The sequence below is a fragment of the Delphinus delphis genome, chromosome 3, assembly GCF_949987515.2.
Source record: "Delphinus delphis chromosome 3, mDelDel1.2, whole genome shotgun sequence".
NCBI classification, from domain to species: domain Eukaryota; kingdom Metazoa; phylum Chordata; class Mammalia; order Artiodactyla; family Delphinidae; genus Delphinus; species Delphinus delphis.
In genome coordinates, this window is record NC_082685.1 from 130,605,723 (window position 1) to 130,621,623 (window position 15,901).

The 15,901-nt window shown below is 35.2% G+C and overlaps 1 protein-coding gene across 1 annotated transcript in view; it reads right to left on the minus strand.

Moving 5' to 3' along the window:
- MTREX (Mtr4 exosome RNA helicase) overlaps positions 1-15,901 on the minus strand; it is a 136,842-nt gene that overhangs the window by 45,143 nt on the left and 75,798 nt on the right. Inside the window, exons 17-18 of the mRNA XM_060009488.1 lie at positions 11,200-11,372; positions 10,533-10,601 (exon numbers count right to left, since the gene is read on the minus strand). Coding sequence (XP_059865471.1) covers positions 10,533-10,601; positions 11,200-11,372 — 242 coding nt within the window. The remainder of the gene's footprint in view (positions 1-10,532; positions 10,602-11,199; positions 11,373-15,901) is intronic.

Here is a 15,901-nt window from a genome sequence, read left to right on the forward strand (position 1 = left end):
TTCTAAGGGCATATAGCAAAGGAAAAAACATATTCAAGGAAATCTATGAAAATTCAGTAAGAATTTGTGATATCTAAACCAAGACCACTCCCCTCTCACTGCTTCCTAACTCAAGAAAACAGGAATTGCAGACTGGTGAAGCCCAGAACACAGGAGGGCTGCTCTGCCTGCAAATCTCAGGTAGAGGTCTATCTTCCCAGGAAGAGCATGACATCGGCATTTCTTATCCTGCTCCCACCTACCTATTGCTAGGGCTAAGTTCTGGGCAAGTAGGGGATTGTAGGGGCTGAGAGGTGGGGGCTCCCCTTTTCTGCCCTGTCCCCACTGCTTAGCCAGAGATTATCTTGGGGGTAGCACTTCTGAGAATACTGGGGCCTCAACTGCCCTTGTCCTGGCTTATAAGACATTGATTCCAAGCTGGGAGAGGCAAGCTGAGAAGATGTGAGGCTCTTATGCTCCACTTAGCCCTCAGGGCCTAAAGCAGGCGTGTCACCCAGAGAGAAGTGAGTGGACCATTGTTCCCACACCAAGCTTTAGAACTTGGCTCAGAGATTGTGCCCTGTGGGGGGGGGGGTGGGGGAGAAGCAGGCCTTAAAACAGCTCTTAATACCTTCCAAAAGAAAGTGATTTCATTTGCAGTAGAGGCTGGGGAAGTTCAAACTTTAGAGCATGCTCAAAAACAGTGAAGGCCGTTGGTGAAAGACAAATGGAGGAAATGCGTAGAATCACTGGAAATACAGACAAAATATGGAGGCCAGCTAGTTTACAGGAGAGAACCTTGGGGGAGGGGAGGTGGGGGGAAAGCTAGGAGGTGCCTCCTGCAATTAGTGGGGCTTAACAGAAGGGTATGTTCAGGGAAAGACACAAAGAGACCCTTTTTAAAACCACTGTCATCCCAGAGTAACTATGGGCATATCCAAGGCTGTGCCAAGGAGAAACATAAAAGGTTCAGCACTGTAGGGGGAAGAGGGAGGTGGAATACACTTCACTCAAAAAATCTAGCTGCTCATTAAACATATAAACAAGCAAATAACAACAATAAACCTGGCTTGGGGGGTGGGGGAAACCAGTACCAAGAGTGCTACAATATATTATTGAAAATGTCCAATTTCTAAGGAAAAATTATGAGACATGGACAAAGACAGAAAAGTATGAACTATAACCTATAAAACAGAAAAAAAAGCAGGCAACAGAAAGTGCCTGTGAGAGTGACCAGATGTTGGATTAAACAAAGTCTTAAAGGTAGCCATTATAAATATGCACAAAGAACTATGGAACCATAATTAAAGAAGTAAAGGAAGGGACAATAATCAATGTCCCAATTTGACAATAACAATCAAATAGAGAATATCAATAGATAGATATAATAAAAAGAACCAACAGGAAATTCTAGATTTCAAAAGTGAAATACCTGAAATGAAAAACTCACTAGAGGAATTCAACAGCATATGTGAAGTACAAGAAAGCATTAACAAATCTGAAGATAGGCTGGAAGAGATGATATAATCCAAAAACGGGGGGGGGGGCGGGGAAGAAGAAAAATGAACAAAGCCACAGAGAAATGTAGGTCACCAGTAAGAATGACAACATAAACATAATGCGAATACCAGAAAAAGAGGAAAGAAGTAATGAAAAAATATTTAATAAAATAATGGCTGAAAACTTAGCAAAATTAATTGAAAAACAATCTACAGGAAACTCAATGAACTCCAAACAGAGTAAATGCAAAAAGATGCCCAAATACACATATCACAGCAAAAATGCAAAAACCAAACATAAATAGAAAATCTTGAAAGGAGTAAGAGAAAAGCAAGACTTATTTTTTACAAGGAGACTACAATAAGGTTAACAGCAGAAACTTATCAGGAGAAATGATGGAGGCCAGAGGCAGTGGGTTAGCATATTCACATAATAAACCTCTTAATCAAGAAATCTATATGCAGGCAAAGTTATCGTTCAAAAACAAACATTCCCGAATAAACAAAAAAACGGAGAGAATGTTTTGCTGGCATACCGGCTTTACAGAAAACACTAAAGGAAGTTCTTGAGGCTGAAAGTAAGTGACACCAGTCGTAATATTGAATCCACATGAAGAAACAACTCTGGTAAAGGTAATTATAAAAGACAAAATAATTGACTATTTCCTTTTCTCTTAAATGACTTAAAAACTAATTATATAAAACAAAATGTATATATCGAATTGTTGAGACTGTTGAGCCTATAACAGAAATGTAGTATATTTGCCTATAATAAAACAAAGGAAGTAGGTGGAGCAAAGCAGTATTGGGCTAAGTCAATAAATCTAGATGGTAAGTTGAATTCACAGGAATTAAGAAAGACAACCAGAAATGAAAAATAAGGTTAATATAACAGAAATTATAAATATATACTTACTCTCCTTTCTCCTCTAAGCTTCTTTAAAAGTCATAACATTATATAAAGTAATAATTATAACATGTATTGTTGGGTTTGTAACATTCATAGGTATAATATCTATAACATATATACCACAAAAAGAGGGAAAATGGAACAGAGACATAAAAGAGTAATGTTTCTATATCTAACTGGAATTAAGTTAGTATAAATCTGAAGCTTATTCTATTATGTTAATATGTATACGGAAAGCCCTAGCAACCACCAAGAAAATAACAAAAAATATAGGTAGAGAAAAAAGCCCATGAAATAAATTAAAATGTCACATTAGAAAACAGGTACTCAATGCAAAAGAAAGCACTAAAGGAGGAATAGAAAAACAAAAAAAAGAAATGACACATAGAAAACAAAAAAAGACAGCCATCAATCTAGTCATACCAATAATAACATTAAATGTGAATGGATTAAGCAGCCCAATCGATAGGCAGAGATTTTTCAGATTAGATAAAACAATATCCAACCATGCTGTCTATAGGAGACATAGTTTAAATTCATTGACACGAAAAAGACTCAAAGTAAAAAAGATGGAAAGAGATATAGCATATGAACAACAATCAAAAGAAAGCTGAAGTAGGCTATACTAATCATAAGATGAAACACACTTTAGCAGAACACAAAACACATGAAGCAAAAATTGACAGAAATGAAGAAATAACATTTCAACAATAATAGTTAAGAGACTTCAATACCCCACTTTTAACAATGAATAAAACAACTAGATAGAAGGATCTGCAAGGAAAGAAACAGAAGACCTGAACAACACTCTAAAAAAAACTAGACCTAACAGATACCTAAAGAACATCTCACACCTCAACAGAATATACATTCTTCTCAACTGTACATGAAACATTCTGCAGGAGAGGACATGTTAGGTCACTGCACAAACTTCACTAAATTCAAAAGGAATGAAATAATATCAAGTATGTTCTCAACAACAGAATGAAATTAGAAATCAAAAGCAGACAGAAATTCACAAATATATGGAAATAAACACATTCTTAAATAACCAATGGGTCAAAGAAGAACTCAAAAGGGAAATTAAAAATACTTTGAGATGAATGAAAATGAAGACACAATATGCCAAAATTTATGCAGCTAAAATCCTTGCAGATGGAAATTTATTGGTATAAACGTCTTATAAAAGACATTGGTATAAATGTATTATAAAAGAAGAAAATCTCAAATTAATAACCTAATCTTCCACTTTAAGACAATGGACAAAGAACTGCAAACTAAATCTAAAGCTAGGAGATAGAAGGAAATGATAAAGATTATAAATAAAGGAGCAGAAATTAATGAAACTGAAAAATAAAGAAAAATCAATGAAACCAAGAGCTGATTCTTTGAGATGAACAAAACTGATAAACCTTTAGCTAGGTGAAAGATTAAAATTATCAAAATCAGAAATGAAAGAGGGGGGTAAGCTGGGACGAAGTGAGAGAGTGGCATGGACATATATACACTACCAAATGTAAAACAGATAGATAGTGGGAAGCAGCCACATAGCACAGGGAGATCAACTCGGTGCTTTGTGACCTAGAGGGGTGGGATAGGGAGAGCAAGAGGGAGGGGATATGGGGATATATGTATACGTATAGCTGATTCACTTCGTGATACAGCAGAAACTAACACACCATTGTAAAGCAATCATACTCCAATAAAGATGCTAAAAAAAAAGAAATGAAAGAGGAGACATTACTAACAACTTTACAGAAATAAAAAGGATTATAAAGCAATATTATGAACGACTGCACACCACTAAATTAGGTAACTTAGATGAAATGGACTAATTCCTAAAAAGACAAATCACTGAAACTGTTTCTAGAAGAAACAGACAAACTGAACAGACCTATAACAAATAAAGAAACTGATTTAACAATCAATAAACAATCCACAAAGAAAAGCCCAGGCAGGTAACATCACAGCCAAATATTTAAATAATTAATATAAATTCTTAAAGAACTCCTCCAAAAAATAGAAGAGGAGGGGAACACTTCCTAACTCATTATGTGAGGCAGGCATTACCCTGATACCAAACCCAGGGAAAGACAGCAAAAGAAAAGAAAACTACAAAAGAAAACTACAAACCATTATCTCCTTTGAATATGGGTGCAAATATCTTTAACAACATATTAGCAAACCAAATCCATTAACACAGAAAAAGGATAACAGAGAATGAACATCCCAGGAATCCAAAGTTGGTTTAGTATTTGAAAATCAATTAATATAATATACTTCATCAGATTAAACACAAAAGAGAATAAAAAACAACCACATGATTATTTGAATAGGCATATAAAAAGCATCTGATAAAAAACAACTCTCATGACAAAAACACTCAACAAACTAGGAAAAGAAGGAAACTTCCTTAACTCAATAAAGGACACTTATGAAAACATACTTAATGGTGAAAGAGTGAATGATCCCCCCACCTCAAGATTAGGAAAAAGACAAGGGCATCTGCTCCATCAATATTGTACTGGAGGTTCTAGCTAGGCCTATTAGGCAAAAAGAGGAAATAAAATGCACCCAGAATGGAAAGGGAGAAGTAAAACCACCTCTATTTGCAGACAAGAAAATCCTAAAGAACCCACTGTTAGAACTAATAAAGTTAGCAAAGTTACAGAATGCAAGATCAATACATAAAGTCAACTGTGTTAATATATACTTGCCATGAAATATTAAAAAATGAAATCAAAAGAACAATTCCATTTATGATAACATCAAAAGATTAAAATATTCAGGAATAAATTTAACAAAAGAAGTACAAAATTTATACATGGAAAACAAATTACTGTTGCAAGCAATTTCAAAAGATCTTAAAAAATGGGAAAACTTCCCATGTTCACAATCGAAAGACTCAAGAGCTGTAAGCTGACAATACTCTCTCCAAAATGATCTAAAGATTAAATGAAATCCCTATCAGAATCCCAGCTAACTTCTTTGTAGAAACTGACAGATAATAAAATTCACATGGACTTGCAAGGGTCACAGAATAGCCAACAACACAATCTTGAATAAAGGTGGAGGTCTTACCAATCCATTTCTTCAAACCTTAACTACAAAGATACAGTAATACAGACAGTATGGTACTGGCATAAGGATAAAGATATAGATCAACTGAACAGAACTGAGAATCCAGAAATAAAATCATGTGTCCATGATCATCTGAGTTTTGACAATGGTGCCAGCATAATTTAATGAGAAAAGAATTTTCCAACAAATAGTCCTAGGACAAGAAAAAAGTTGGATTCTTATCTTAAGTCACATATAAAAATCAGCTCAAAACGGAACAAAGACCTAAATGTTAAGAACTAAAACTATAAAACTTAGAAAAAAACATAGGGGTAAATCTTCATGGTCTTGATGTTGGCAGTGGTTTCTTATATATGACATCAAAAGCCTAAGTAACAACAACAACAAGAAATTGGATTATATCAAAATTTAAAACTTTCGTGCTTTAAAGAACATTGCCAAGAAAGTGAAGATGTGCAAGATGGCATCTCAGGTGTATTCTAGTAAACATTTAGGGAAGAGTTAACAACTCTCCTGCTCAAGTTATTCCAAAAAATTGTAGAGGAAGGAACACTTCCAAATTCCTTCTACAAGGCCATCACCACCTTGATACCAAAACCAAAGATATCACAAAAAAAATGAGAAGCTAATATCACTGCAGAACATAAATGCAAAAATCCTAAACAAAATATTAGCCAACCAAATTCAATACTACATTAAAAAGACCAAAGCCGAGATCAAGTGGGATTTATCTCAGGGATGCAAGGACAGTTCAATATCCACAAATCAGTCAATGAAACACCACATTAACAAACTGAAGAATAAAAATCACATGATCTTCTCAATAGATGCAGAAAAAGCTTTTGATAAAATTCAACACCCATTTACAATAAAAACTCTCAACAAAGCAGGTATAGAGGGAACATACCTCAACATAATAAAGGCCACATATGACAAATCCACAATTAACATCATACTCAATGGTAAAAAAGCTGAAAGCATTTCCTCTAAGACCTGGAACAAAACAAAGATGTCCACTCTTGCCACTTCTATTCAACACAGTAGTGGAAGTCCTAGCCACAGCAATCAGACAAGAGAAAGAAATAAAAGGAATCCTAATTGGAAAGGAAGAAGTAAAACTTTAACTGTTTGCAGATGACATGACACTATACACAGAAAATCCTAAAGATGCCACCAAAGACTACAGAACTCATCAATGAATTCAGTAAAGTTGCAGGATACAAAATTAATATACAGAAATCTGCTGCACTTCTATACATTAACAAAGAAAGAGAAATCAAGAAAACAATTCCATTCACAATTGCACCACTGCACCAAAGAGAATAAAATACCTAGGACTACATCTTACTAAGGAGGTAAAAGACCTGTACCATAAGAAAACTACACTATACTATAGGGAAAGTGCATGACAATAATGAAAGAAATTGAAGACAACATGAACAGATGGAAAGGAATATTGTAATCATAGACTGGAAGAATTAATATTGTTAAAATGACCATATTCCCCATGGCAATCTATAGTTTCCAAACAATCCCTATCAAATACCAATGGCATTTTTCACATAACTAGGACAAATAATTCTAAAATATGTATGGAAACACAAAAGACCACAAAGAGCCAAAACAATCTTGAGAAAGAAAAACAACCTGGAGAAAGAAGAGCAAAACTGGAGGTATTATACCCCCTGATTCAAAACTATACTACAAAGCTACAGTCATCAAAACAGCACGGTACTGGCATTAAAAAAAAGACACATAGATCAATGGAACTGAATACAGTCCAGAAAATGGGCCCACACTATTATATGGGCAATTAATCTATGACAAAGGAGGCAAGAATATACAATGGGGAAAAGACAGCCTCTTCAACAAATGGTGTTGGGAAAACTGGACAGCTACACATGGAAGAATCAAACCAGACTACTCTCCCACACTATGCTCAAAAATAAATTCAAAATGGATTCAAGACTTAAATGTAATGTGTGAAACCATAAAACTTCCAGAAGTAAACACAGGCAGTAAAGTCTTTGACACTGGTCTTGGTAATATTTTTTTGGATCTGTCTCCTCAGGCAAGGGAAACAAAAGCAAAAATAAACAAATGGGACTAAATCAAACTGAAAAGGTTTTAGTCAGTGAAGGAAACTATGAACAAAACTAAAAGATCACCGACTGAATGGGAAAAGATATCTGCAAACGATATATCCAATAAGGGGTTAATATCCAAAATATACAAAGAACTCACAAAACTCGACATCAAAAAAACCAAACAACCTGATTAAAAAATGGCAGAGGGCCTGAGTAGATGTTTTTCCAAAGAAGTCATCAGGATGGCCATCAGGTACACGAAAAGATGCAACATCACTAATCATAAGGGTAACGCAAATCAAAACCCCAATGAGCTATTCACCTCACACCTGACAGAGTGACTATTAACAAAATGACAAGAAATATAAATGTTGGTGAGGATATGGAAAAAAGGGAACCCCTGTGCACTGATGGTGGGAATGTAAACTGGTGCAGCCACTATGGAAAAGTGTATGGCGGTTCCTCAAAAAAGTGAAAATATAACTACCAAATGATTCAGCAATTCCACTCCCGAGTATTTATTTGAAGAAAACAAAAACACTATTATTCAAAAAGATATATGCACGCCTATGTTCCTTGTAGTATTACTGTATATCTCATAATAGCCAAGATATGGAAGCAACCCAAGTGCAATCAATAGAGGAAAGAAAATGTCTCTCTCTCTCCCCCCCACACACAAACACACAGGAATATTACTAAGCCATGAAAAAGAATGAAACCTTGCCATTTCCAACAACATGGATGGACCCGGAGAGTATTACGCTCAATGAAATAAGCCAGACAGAGAATGACAAATACTAGATGACTTCACTTAAATGTGGAATATGAAAAACAAAACGAGTGAACAAACATAACCAAACAGAAACAGAGTCATTGATGCAGAGAAAAGATGGCTGCCAGAGGGAAGGGGAGGGGAGGAGGAGAGAAATAGGTGAGGGAGATTAAGAGGTACAAACTTTCAGTTACTAAATAAATGAGTCACAGGCAAGAAATGTACAGTGTGGGGAATATAGTCTATGTAATATCTTTTCCTGGTGACAACTAGAATTATCACTATGAACATTTTGAAATGTACAGAATATATCATTATGTTGTATAACAGGAACTAACAGTGTTGTCAGTCAATTATGCTCCCAAAACAAACAAACTCATAAACAGAGAGATCAGATTTGTGGTTTTCAGAGGCAGGGGTAGGGGAAGGGGGAATTAGATGAAAGTAATAAAAAGATATAAACTTCTAGTTATAAAATAAATAAATACTAGGGATATAACGTACAACGTGATAAATGTAATCAACAGTGCCATTAATTATAATCTTATAATATAATTATAACATAACAGTGCTGCTATACATGAAAGTTGAGAGTAAATGCTAAGAATTCTCATCACAAGGAAAAAAGAGTTTTTAAATTTCTTTAATGTACCTATATGCGATGATGGGTGTTCACTCAATGTACTGTGGTAATCATTTCATGATGTATGTAAATCAAATCATTACATTGTACACTTTAAATTTATATAATGCTGTATTTCAACTGTACCTCAATAAAACTGGAAGAAAAAAAAACCCCAAGCAAACCAATCAACCAACCGATTAACCTTCAATGGCCTGCCACTGCTTTCAAATATTTAAATCTAGACCCAACATGCTCAAAATCTGTATTTTAAATACTTTCCATGATTAACCTCAATACTTTTTATTTTACTCTTTCCCTTCACCTGAAATGTTCTGTGCCTGCTGCATACTACTTCCACCAGTGAATATCCATCAAATGAAATTCTACTTAGGTTTCAAGGTTCCATTTAAAATTTTAAATTCTCTTCCTTCTCAGGTGCCATCTCTAATAGCTCAGACAAAATTTCTTCCTCCTCCTGCTCCAAATGCACTTTGCTTATATCTTTACTGAAGTATTTCATAATCTGCCTTAAATTTTCATTATCTGCTTGCCTCTGTTCATAAAATGAGTGAGTACAGGAATTGTGTCTATGGTCAATGAATGCTTCTTAAATTAGAATCAAATGAGACAATGAGTGTGACAATACTTTGAAAAACATTCCTGTAAATTATGAAAATGGTAATAATCTATTCAGTGGGATTAATCATAGATCATTAATCAAAACTCCTATCACAAACCTATGAACTTAATTATTTCTCCACAACAAATGGCTTCAGTATCTCAAAGTTCATTTACATATTTCAGGACTAACTTTCAATCCCAAAGCTTAATTCTCAATTGCCTTTACACATAGGCAGGACAAAGAAGTTAATGACAACAAAATCATGAGATCACCTCATGCAAACCCTTCATTTTAAAGAAAAGAAAAAACAGGCATGAAGATTCAGAATGTCCTGCCTGAGGTCATATATTGGCACTGTTGGTTGGTGCCTACTGCAGGTAAAGAAAATATAATAGAAGGGAAGGCTGATTTAATTTTGAGGTAATCATTTTTCTAACAAATTATCAAAATCATCCTTGACTTTATGTATACGTAATCTCTTCAAAGTATTTATATTAATAATGACCAAAAGCAACTTTATTATTGCCTTCATGTAGAGAGAGTAAGTAAAATTAACCAGCTTTCCTAAGTTCTTTCTTTTATGTCTCTAACATATACCTGAATCAAAATTCCAATTTTCAGTGTCAAATGCTAATTTTTTCTAATATTCAATTTAAACAGTAAGTTTATAAAAAGGACTGGTAAACTCAGAGAATAAATGTAAAACTGTCATGAAATTAAAATCTGTGATAGTGTTAGGAAAATAGCCATACCACTTTAAGGATAAAATTTATGATTATTCAAAAAATTAATTCCTTATATAGAATTTATTACAGTTTCTCTTAAGGTAATGCTATTTCTTTTTTTCTTTCTTTTTTTTTTTGGTAATGGTATTTCTAATCTGATCAATTTCCTGAGCCTGAAAAAACATTTCACTAAAAATTTACATACAATTCCACTTTTAGGACAACAGTTTACCTTAACATTTGATTTTTTTGAGAAATTCACCACTACACCCCAGCCAAAATCGTCTCCTTCATTCTTTACCTGAAAAGAAAGTAAAGCAAGTAAAAAGGAATGTTTATGTCCAAAAGGCAATTTAGATATCATGCCCACATTACAGGCTAATAAAACTTTGAGTCTTCCTGATAAAATGTTTTTTTGAAAGATCATTGTTAAACTTAAAAAAAAGAAAAAAAAAGAAATTAACCCTACAGAAAGAAATCTCTGCCAAATTTCAAGGGATTCCAGAACAGCAATAACAGGAATTTCTCAGTTGGCAAATAAATGTTAAAAATGATATGGTGTATTTGTTTGGAGAATATCTGAGGTCTTTTATAGCTAATGAATTCATCCAGGTCTTAAAACTGCGTTACTCTGGGACAGCATTTCATAACTGGAAATATTTTATGTTAATTCCAAAACTGTCCACTTCAATTTATATCCCCCCAAATGAAAATCAGTAGCGATTAAAAGGCCTTCACATGACCCCTCCTTCATCAGTGCCACATGAAACAGGTAAAAGAATAAAATTAATATAGATTAAAAAAACTACTGTATTTTACCAAGATAAGAAAAAAAATTGGAAGCTTCATGCAAAAAATATTAAATATTGAAATAATTTATGACAAAAATAATGACATACCTTTACCAAACGACCTGGTTGTAGAAATGGTAAGCAATATTTTGGTTTGTGAATATATTCTTCAATTTCTTTACCCAATTTGGCAAGCTGCTGCCTAATCTTATAATAGATGACTACACTTTCTTCATTTGGTATTACTATTTTATTATACTGTTCTTCTGAGTTCTTTACCTCTGTAAGTAAAAACACATACACAACATCACAAAATTACACATCTTATGTAAATTATACCAAAGATACATCTTTTTTTACTACTACAATTGTAGGGAACAAATTCAGACCGCTTAGGTTAGAAGCTTTGAGGAAAAGATTCAGAGACAACCATAAGACATGCTGTCTAGTTTCTCCCTTCCCCATTAAGGTTCACCTTCTCTATTTCTTTTCACAGTTCCCCAACTCACTGTGACCTCAAAGTGATTCTGAACCGGAGTGGTTTTGTCTGGTAAGTTAATTCTCTCCTGTGGATAGGGGGAGAAGACTATTTCTGAGAATTCTAGACCTACACTGTTGAACAAGCACTGCCCTGTAAAACTTTGTATTATGGTAGAAATGTTCCATATCAGCACCTTCCAGTATAATACCCAGTAGACACTATGTGGCTAGTTAAATTTAAAATAATTAAAATTAAATAAAATTAATCATTTAGCTCTTAAATTGCAGTAGCACCATTTCAAATGCTCAACAGCCATATGTGGCTGTTGACTTCAGTACTTGAAAAGCACAGAGAGAATATTTCCACAGAAAGTTCTACTGGACAGCACTATTTTGGATCTTCTAATATGCCGCTTTAACTCCGCAAAAAACCCAGTTTGTTAATGTCATCAGGCTTCCTCCACCACCTGGGACTATGTCTCCTAAAACAGAAGACAGGAAATTCAACCATAGTTATCCCTCTACTCAGTCAGTGGCCAAAACACTAGCCCCTTTCAGCAACTGTCCTATTAGTTAATCTAACCATCTCTGATGCCATTCCCTGCTCCAATTCTTGCAGCTAGTGCTGACCTCCCATTCTCACTCATTCCATTATGCCTCTTTCCCACTGTGAACAAACACTATTTTTACTTGGGTAAACCACACATAAAATTCACTATTAATGACATGTAGTACACTAACAATATATGAAACCATCACTACCATGTAGTTCTAGAATATTTTCACTACCCCAAAACTCCATACCCTTTAAGCAAACACTACTCATTCTTTCCTCCACCAGACCCCGGCAACCTTTCTGTCTGCATGAATTTGCCTATTCTAGATATTCCATATATATGGAATCATACAATGTGTGGCTTTTGTCTTTGGCTTCCTTCACTTAGCATAATCTTCTCAAAGTTCATCCATGTTGTGGCATGTATCAGTACTTCATTTCTTTTAATGGTGGAATAATATCACACTATATGGGTACACCATTTTGTTTACCAGTTGATGGACATTTGGATTATTTCTACCTTTTGGCTACCGTGAGTAATGCTGCTATGAACATTCATGCACCAGTTTCTGTTTGAACGTATTTCCAATTCTTTTGCTTATATACCATGAGTGGATGGCATTGCTGGGTCTTACAGTAATTCTATATTTAAATTGCTGGGGAAGTGCTAAACTATTTTTTGCAACAACCACACCATTCTGTTAATTACCTAAAAAAAAAAAAAAAAAAAATACCCATCCTAGTGAGTGTGAGGTAGCTTGCTATGGTTATGATATGCATTTCCCTAATGATGTCGACCATCTTTTCATGTACTTATATGAAAAGATGTACTTATATATCTTCTTCATGTACTTATATATATCTTCTTTGCAAAAATGTCTATTCAGATCTTTTGTCCATTTAAAAATTAGGGTCACTGCCCTTGTCCCCATGGTGAGCCAAGCCACTCCTTGCCCCTGCAAGAGACCCTCCAACACTAGCAGGTCAGGAGTTCCATGGACCCTGAACACTGTGGATGGAAACCAGTGTGACCTATGAACTTGGGTTGCTTGTTTTTACACGAATTGCACTGAACTTTGAATTCCACTCAAAGCTGTAGAGAGACTGTTCTGAGGACCGGGATAATTTTTGCAGTAACACAAGCCATGTGGCTGACAGGGTCTTGGTGCTCTGGCCGTGTTTCAGGCCTGTGCCTCTGAGGTGGGAGAGACAAGTTAATGACACTGGTCCACCAGAGACTTCCAGGCTCCATGTAATATCAAATGGCGAAAGCTCTCCCAGAGATCTCCATCTCAATACTAAGACCCAGTTCCACTGAACAAACAGCAAGCTACAGTGCTGGACACCCTATGCCAAACAACTAGCAAGGCAGGAACACAACACCACCCATTAGCAGAGAGGCTGCCTAAAATCATAAAGTCACAGACATCCCAAAACACACCACCACACACGGTCCTGCCCACCAGAAAGACAAGATCCAGCCACATCCACCAGAACATGGGCACCAGTCCCCTCCACCAGGAAGCCTACACAACCCACTGAAGCAACCTTAGCCACTGGGGACAGACACCAAAAACAACAAGAACTACGAACCTGCAACCTGCGAAAAGGAGACCCCAAACACAGTAAGCTAACCAAAATGAGAACACAGAGAAACACACAACAGATGAAGGAGCAAGGTAAAAACCCACCAGACCAAACAAATGAAGAGGAAATAGGCCGTCAACCTGAAAAAGAATTCAGAGTAATGATAGCAGAGACAATCCAAAATCTTGGAAAGAGAATGGAGAAAATACAGGAAATTTTGAACAAGGACCTAGAAGAACTAAAGAGCAAACAAACAATGATAAACAACACAATAAATGAAATTAAAAATTCTCTACAAGGAATCAGTAGCAGAATAACTGAGGCAGAAGAATGGATAAGTGACCTGGAAGATAAAAGAGTGGAAATAACTACGACAAGCAGAATAAATGAAAAAGAATGAAAAGAATTGAGGACAGTCTCAGAGACCTCTGGGAAACATTAAACGCACCACCATTCGAATTATAGGGGGTCCCAGAAGAAGAGGAGAAAAAGAAATGGACTGAGAAAATATTTGAAGAGATTATATTTGAAAAGTTCCCTAATATGGGAAAGGAAATAGTCAACTCCAGAAGTGCAGAGTCCTATACAGGATAAATCCAAGGAGAAACAAGACAAGACACATATTAACTGAATGATCAAAAATTAAATACAAAAAAAATATTAAAAGCAGCAAGGGAAAAACAACAAATAACATACAAGGGAATCCCCATAAGTTTAACAGCAGATCTTTCAGCAGCAACTCTGTAAGCCAGAAGGGAGTGGCAGGACATATTTAAAGTGGTGAAAGGGAAAAACCTAAAACCAAGATTACTCCCTACCCAGCAAGGATCTCACTCCGATTCGACAGAGAAATTAAAACCTTTACAGAAAAGCAAAAGCTAAGAGAAATCAGCACCACCAAACCAGCTTTACAACAAATGCTAAAGGAACTTCTCTAGGCAGGAAACACAAGAGAAGGAAAAGACCTACAATAACAAACCCCAAACAATTAACAAAATGGTAATAGGAACGTACATATCGATAACTACCTTAAATGTAAATGGATTAAATGCTCCAACCAAAAGACACAGACTGGCTGAATGGATACAAAAACAAGACCTGTACATATGCTGTCTACAAGAGACCCACTTCTGACCTAGAGACACATACAGACTGAAAGTGAGGGGATGGAGAATGATATTCCATGCAAATGGAAATCAAAAGAAAGCCAGAGTAGCAATACTCATATCAGATAAAATAGACTTTAAAATAAAGAATGTTACAAGAGACAAAGAAGGACACTACATAATGAGCAAGGGATCAATCCAAGAACACATAATTGTAAATATTTATGCAACCAACATAGGAGCACCTCAATACATAAGGCAAATGCTAACAACCATAAAAGGGGAAACCAACAGTAACACAATCATAGTAGGGAACTTTAACACCCCACTTTCACCAATGGACAGATCATCCAAAATGAAAATTAATAAAGAAACACAAGCTTTAAATGATACATTAAACAAGATGGACTTAATTGATATTTATAGGACCTTTCATCCAAAAACAACAGAATACACTTTCTTCTCAAGTGCTCCTGGAACATTCTCCAGGATAGATCATATCCTGTGTCACAAATCAAGTCTTGGTAAATTTAAGAAAACTGAAATCGTTTCAAGTTATCTTTTCTGACCACGATGCTATGGAACGAGATATCAATTACAGGAAAAAATCTGCAAAAAACCAAACATATGGAGGCCAAACAATACACTACTAAATAACCAAGAGATCACTAAAGAAATCAAATTGGAAATCAAAAAAATACCTAGAAACAAATGACAATTAAAACACGATGACCCAAAACCTATGGGATGCAGCAAAAGCAGTTCTATGAGGGAGGTTTATAGCAAGCACTACAATCCTACCTCAAGAAACAAGAAACATCTCAGATAAACAACCTAACCTTACACCTAAAGCAATGAGAGAAAGAAGAACAAAAAAAAAAAAAACCAAAGTTAGCAGAAGGAAAGAAATAAAGATCAGATCAAAAATAAATGAAAAAGAAATGAAGAAAATGACATCAAAGATCAATAAAATTAAAAGCTGGTTCTTTGAGAAGATAAACTAAATGGATAAACCATTAGCCAGACTCATGAAGAAAAAAGGGAGAAGACTCAAATCAGTAGAATGAGAAATGAAGAAGTA